The sequence below is a fragment of the Uloborus diversus genome, chromosome 2 (assembly GCF_026930045.1).
Source record: "Uloborus diversus isolate 005 chromosome 2, Udiv.v.3.1, whole genome shotgun sequence".
In the NCBI taxonomy this organism is placed as follows: domain Eukaryota; kingdom Metazoa; phylum Arthropoda; class Arachnida; order Araneae; family Uloboridae; genus Uloborus; species Uloborus diversus.
The window spans coordinates 116,946,626-116,953,649 of NC_072732.1; the positions used below are offsets into that span (position 1 = coordinate 116,946,626).

Sequence of the window (7,024 nt, forward strand, 5' to 3'; positions counted from 1 at the left end):
TAAAGTTGCTGAACTTAAGATATATTTTAAAAAGATGCTACTTTTTTAATAAAGTGGTTTTAAAAAAACATATCAAGTCAATTTTTTGAGGGGGGGGGGGGGGGAACCTACAAAACAGTATATTAAATTTTTCTATATGGAAAGATTCTAGAAAATTTTTAAAAAAATAATTTACTTCCAGAAACCACTTAGCATAAGAATTTCAAGAAACTATTAAAATTACTCTTAAAAACATATGTGCATTTATGATAGAACTAAAAAGTAACTGAAATTATTTTGAACTAAGTTTTCAAACAGTATAATAATCGTTGCAAAAATAACAAGTAATAGCGAAAGAATAGAAGTAATGTGAGTATTCTTATATAACTAATTGACATATTTATGCAAAACAGATGAAAACATTTGACATCCATTCATAGGGAGCTTTTCTCTAATCAAGAACATAGGTTTTAATGAATGAATACAGCATTTTAACAATAAAAAAATAAAGATATTTACTTAAGTACACAAGTTAACTCTATTTCAAATGATTTTAGTATGCAATGAAACAAAATTTTAGATTGCTTTTGTAACAAACAAATTTGAAATGCAAGGAAAAAAAAGAAAAGAAAAAAGCAATTAGTTAATTTCAAAATATATAAAAGAAGAATACAACTTGGTTATAAAATTAAAGAATCACTTAAGTCTGAAGAAAAGAAAACCTTTATAATCTGCGGTGACAACAAATAGTATAACAGCAAAAAACAAAGTTCATTTTATTGAAAGTTCAATTTTGGCAATTAAATTGAAAACGCAAAGAAGTAATAACTTTTAAGCTTTTATAGTATTAATTCAAAAACCAAAGATTTCTTCTCAAAATTGTGATTACAGTACGCTAATCACTTCGAGACAATGGAATAAAGGCAAAGGAGCTAAGGTATTAATGAAGGCTTCCTCTTTGCCTGTATGGTTGTTTATTTTACGTAGTATGGAAAGCGTAAAAGGAAATTTCAAACTAGATAAAATAAACAACCTAACAGACACAGAAGCAATCTTAGGAAGTTCATCCTGTGGTTAATAAGTAAGATCCAATACTTTGACGTTGAGGAAAAAATATGCACAAATATGCGGCAGTGTATAATTGCACTTCATTAATTTTACTTTTTTTTTGAACAGATAATTGGCGGAAAATGAGTAGGGAATTAGAGTACTTAATTGCGTAAAGCAAAAAAGATTTTTTTTTCTTCATAAAATCAATTTTCCCTGATTTTTTGTTATTTTTTCAAAATTCCCTGATATTTCCCTGATTAATAAAGTTCCCTGACTTTTCCCTGATCTCCCTGATCTGTCGCCACCCTGTTTCAATACATTTAGTGGTTGAAAGATTATTGGGAGAAAAAATTTGTTTACATGTGAATTCTTATTAAAAATTTTTGTATGATGTGATGGAAACCAAAACAAATATTATCAAAAATTTTAGATTTATAAATGTAGCAAAATGTTAAATTAAATATTTTTTGATTATATCATGTGTACCACTAGTCATTGTTGCATTAATTGTTTTTAAGTTATAATCGTAGCTCAGCTCATTGCGTTTCAATTTAATTTGAATTTTTAGTAAGATATGTTAATTTTCCAAAGCATAGAACAACAATTTTATTTTCACAAAACACTACTTTAGATATTCTGGTGAAAATTATATGTTTTCTAGAAAATTTTCGTCCAGCCAGCCATGGAAAGTTACAAGCAGAACTTGTGGAAAGATGGATTTCCAAACTCTAAATGTAGCAGATACCCTGCATTTGTCTGGCAGATTGGGTAAGAGGTCAAAAGGGATTTATTTTTTGTTAAAGACGCTTTTACTTGTAATGAATGATTAACCTAATGATATTGAAATGGTTTGGGTAGGAATTGTTGTGCAATAAGGGTGAGAAGTTACGTTTGGGAACATTTAGTTTACCTTTATCTTCCTGTATTAGGATAAGATCATGTGATAAGAGACATTGTTTCACAATTTAACTAGCTTTGTAGTTCATCATATGTACAAAAGTGAGGCTGAACTAGTAAAAAAAAAAGCGAAATTGATTATAGTATATCAGTAGTTATCGCTTATAGCCATACAGTTTTGTACATGGTATTTTACATTACATGCTGATTCATCTATGGGTTAATTTGCAACTAAAGAAAAATGTTGAGCCATTGCTAACTCATCAAATGTTCTCAAGAAAGAAAGAAATCAGAAAACTATTTTAAATCCTTACACCCCTAGCTAGATGTGATCCAATGCTGCAAAGATCCTTTTACATAGATTTATGTTCAGGATTGTCTGGTTTTTTTCCCACTTTGAAAAAAAAAAAAAAAATCTGGAAAAAAAAAACACAATTTTTTTTCCTGGATGCTTTAATTTAGAAATTAAAAAGCCTGAACTTAACAACAACAACAAAAAAAGTTAATTCTTTTCATTTGAGGAACATTTTTTGAATCAAACTACCACACATAAATTAGTGTAGCACACATGATAGTAAGTAAAATACTTGGTGAAAGTTGAGGGGAAAGGGGGACTTGGAGTTTCTTAGTGGTAAGATGTTTATTTAAAAAAAATGAGTTATTGATAAAGTTAAAGTACATAACAATTAATAAAATAGAGCACATAGCAGTTTCAATACCAACTAATGCATTTACAAAATTAAAACGAGACAAAATGTCATGATGTTTTGAGTCTAGAATCAAAAGTCATAAAATGAATTGACAAGTTGGTGAACATTGGACTGGTGGTTGATGAAGAAAATCATCAACCCACCAATAGAGTGTGGCTCTGATAAGTTACGGCTTGTCTTCTTTTTGGAGAGTTTAGTGAAAAAGAGGCGAGTTATTGCTTAACAGATTTGGGTTCAAATGCTTTCGCAAAACTTTTGTAAAAGCAATGAAATTTAACTTGATGCCAATCACCCTTCCTCATTACCCCAAAAGGGAATAAACATTATCAAGGTCAAGCTTCAACTTATCTGAGCCACACTATAGCTGAAATAAAACCTGTACTGTTTGTTTATGAAAGCAAAAACCAGCATTCGGGATAGGTTCCATTTAAAAAAGGGGCAATAGGTTGAGGATGGGTACTTTCCATCGCACTTGCAATCTGTTTTTTCCAATGTTACTTTCACTTTGGTAGAACTGTTGAACACGTTATTTTGCATCCTTTTACTTTTGTGTTTCTTTCCCTATTTTGATAAAATCAGAGCCAAATTGGCAAGGAGGTCTCAGCTAAGGAAAACAAACAGAACCTGTCATCTAAAGTATTTGTTTTCACTTTTGGTTTATCAACTAAAGCAAACTTAAACACAACTACTTGTGGTATCCTAAGTTGTTTTAAAGTACATATAAATTTAAAGAAAAAAAAAGTATATTCTTTTTAATTCTAACAAATATTTTATTTAAAAAGTATAATGGTACAAACATTTACTATCTTGACATTAGATTTTCATATGATTCAAAATTACGAATTTGAGATTATTATTTTTTTAATAATTAAAGTTACTTATGCTCAAACATTTATACCATGACCATGAAAAATAAATCCTTTCTTTTTCTAGTAATAAGTAATATTGTTACGCAACCACGTTTGACTGCGTTGAGTCATTTTGTTGAATGTAATTACTTCTATAGTAAAAAATTGCCTAAAATTAGTTGTACAAAAGTGTATTTAACATTTTCTTTGCACATTTATTAGATTATGATTAATTTTTAATAATTTTGTGTTATTTATATGGTTAATGGAATTATGTAATATTCCTATTGCATCATAGCAATAACTTAATTTCTAAAACATATGAAATTTTTTTTTCCATCTTGTCCTATTTCTTCCAGTGTGCTGGACTTTTTAGAAGAAAGTGAGCAAAACTGTTCATGTTACAAACATCCCTCCCCCCCACACACACATTATAGCCCATGTACTTTAGTCTTATTGCCATGTGTTTGTACATAACCATGTGCTAACAGCAGTGTACGCCAAATTATAGACTTTCATAAACAAATAGTCCAACTGCAATAGGTTAAGAGAATTTATATTTCTAATTCTTTTTACAGGTGATCAATTGGGAAACAACGTTAAGGATACCTAAAAAGGCTGATGTTTCTGATGAAGCTGCAGATTTGGTGTTGAAGCTCTGCACTGTTTCCGATTCAAGACTGGGCAGGAATGGAGTTGACGAGATTAAGGAGCACCCTTTCTTCTCAGACATGGATTTCAGCAGTGATCTCAGAAAGCAGCCAGCTCCTTATGTTCCGAAAATTAGATATCCCACAGACACATCGAACTTTGATCCCGTCGATTCGGAAAAACTTCGCAGTAGCAATTCAGAATCGAGTGATGAGGGGAATATGGATGATTCTAGTGATAATAACAAACATCCAGAACATGCGTTTCTAGAGTTTACTTTTCGAAGATTTTTTGACGATGGTGGCCAAGTTTATCCCACTAGAACTAATATAGAAGAACCAGCCGAGAAGAAAAGTTCTCCGGTTTATGTTTGAAGAATGAAGTATTTAAAAAATATATTCTTGAGTTTGTCTAGTTTTACAAAAAAGGTAGTGACTTTCATTTAGGCGCGGCATTCTAGTTATTAAATGTAAATATGCTACTGAGACTTAAAAATTTTGCCAGTATTGACATACTTTATATTGTATAGGTCAATTTTGCATCCAATGTTTGAAAATGTATAAAATTGCCTTTGGCATTAAAACCATTACCTTCTTTGGCTTTGTGTATAAATGTAGGTGTTGATAAGATTTAAGAAAACTCACAAGTAATTAATATCATGTGGAAAACTTTCTGACAGGTTTATAAAAATCAAATACAGTGCCCGCCGCTTATTAAAATCACATTCGTTCTGAGGACACTTGATTTTATAAAACGGCTGATTTTATAAACCGGCATGCCTATTCTCACTTAAAAAATGAAAGGTTTTGAAATTTAAATACAACTCCAAAAAAGAAATAAATTATTTCATTAATTTTTGTTTGAAGTGTTCCAAAATACAGTTGACATTTTAAATAAACATGAGGTACATATTTCTTTTTATTTGCACAAGGGTTTTAATTAAACAACAATACAGTAATACTTTACCACAATGGAAAAGTTAAGATTCAATCTAGTTTGAAAGTTAACAAAACGTTAAAAAAGAGTTTTGTAACTTTATACGTTATATTTTCCTCTTTGCTCTATAGTGCATTGGTTAACATCAAACACTTTTTTTGACGTCTATTAGAGAGGGCAAGTTTGACACTGAGATCTCCTCATCTTCTGAGATTCCTTCACTTCTTGGTGATTCTTTATCAAAATTTTATGTATGACGTCTAAAAGTTTGATTTTATAAAACGGCGATAGTGATTTTATTAAAGATGGTTTTAGCATGTGTTTGATATTGCAATGACTCTGTTCTTCCAGTTTTGGTTTTAAAAAGCGGCTGATTTTATAATCCAGTGATTTTATTAGTGGCGGGTACTGTACTTAGATTTTCTTTTATGTAGTGAAATGAGAATATAAAAAGGGCTGTGGTGATCTCTATCCTTATTTCTTTTAGTACAGTAAAACCTGTGTAACTAGACCATTTGCGGTGCAGTACTTTAGTGGTCAACTTAGACAGGTGGTCAACTTACAAAGGGTTTGTTATGTGATTCTCAGCCAAATTTGGTGCATATTGGTGGTCAACATAGACAGGTAATCAACTTACAGGGTGGTCAACTTTACAGATTTTACTGAATGAAACTTTTGTAACATTTAGTTTGTTGAAACATTTTAAATTATTTAAAAATCAGCACTAAATGTAAAAACTAATATTAAGTCAATGTCTTATTCAACCCTATGAAATTTGTGGTTCAAATTTCTATCATTCAAGACGAAATTCATAAGCTTTTAAATGCTGACTTTTCTTTTCATGTGTTATGTGTCAACAATTGCTCCGGTGTTATCTGTAATTTCCCCATGGAAAAACAGACATGCAATTTTCTTAGTATGTTATTTAATTATGTGTACAGCTTGTTTATGGTGAAGGTGAAATATGCATTTAAATCATATATGTCAAGAGAAAACTCTTCCCAAAGGAGGTTATGATGGTTTATTTGCCTAATGCAGTTTTAGCTCAAAATATATGGATGTACCATGCTTAAATAATACAATCATGTACTTTCATGTCATCTGGCTTCAAATTGAAAAGTATGTGTTTGTTAATCAATGTAAATAAGTGTTTTGATTTCTGGAAACTTGAAAACTGCACGTCTATCTAGTCACTGAATATAGTTCAGTTGATTTCTATAACATTGAAATAAAGCTTAGCGTTTATTAGTTTTGATAGTTTTTTTTACATGAAAGTAGTTTTTGTACATAAAAATATGAGCTAACTGTATTTAAATTTCCATTTTGTTTCAATTTCTTAAATGATGAATAAATAATTTTCAAAAATGATTTTCTAATATAGATGAATATTCCAATTTATCTATGAATTTTCCTTTTTGCACAAGTAATCTGCTGAGCTAAACTTCGTTTCATATTAAGGCAAAAATTAAATTTTATTTATGTTTTAATTTTCCCAGCAAAATTTGTTTTGCCACATAACTAAGTCAAGCCCATGAGGTACTTCAGATCTTACTCATACATTTTATATTTAAGAAAGCAACTTTTTATCCGAAAATGGATGCACTTTTTGATGAGATTTAAATGGTAAAAACATATTTGTTCAACAGTTTGAAGTCTAAAAGCTGCTTCAGATCTTTCTTAAACATGTTATTTTCGGAAATAGTTTCAATCAGAATGTAATTTTTATGAATTTTATATGGTAAACATATAGTTCTGCTACTAACTATATATCCAAAATTTATACACATGAATACTCCTTTTTTTTTGGACATTGATAGTAGTTTAAACGGTACTAATCCATAATTCGGTTTATTTTCTTAAACAGAAATAAAAAATTTAAAGCAAAAATATGTTCCAGATTTGACTGCATATGAAGCATTCTTTTAACCAATTACCCATCTTATACTAAATGGA

At 29.9% G+C, this 7,024-nt stretch overlaps 1 protein-coding gene across 1 annotated transcript in view; it reads left to right on the forward strand.

Annotated features, from left to right (window-relative positions):
• Window positions 1–5,057, forward strand: part of LOC129216005 (serine/threonine-protein kinase LATS1-like) — a 45,546-nt gene extending 40,489 nt beyond the window's left edge. Inside the window, exon 7 of the mRNA XM_054850142.1 lies at window positions 4,063–5,057. Coding sequence (XP_054706117.1) covers window positions 4,063–4,509 — 447 coding nt within the window. The 3' untranslated portion in view covers window positions 4,510–5,057. The remainder of the gene's footprint in view (window positions 1–4,062) is intronic.
• The last annotated feature ends 1,967 nt before the right edge of the window (window positions 5,058–7,024 follow it).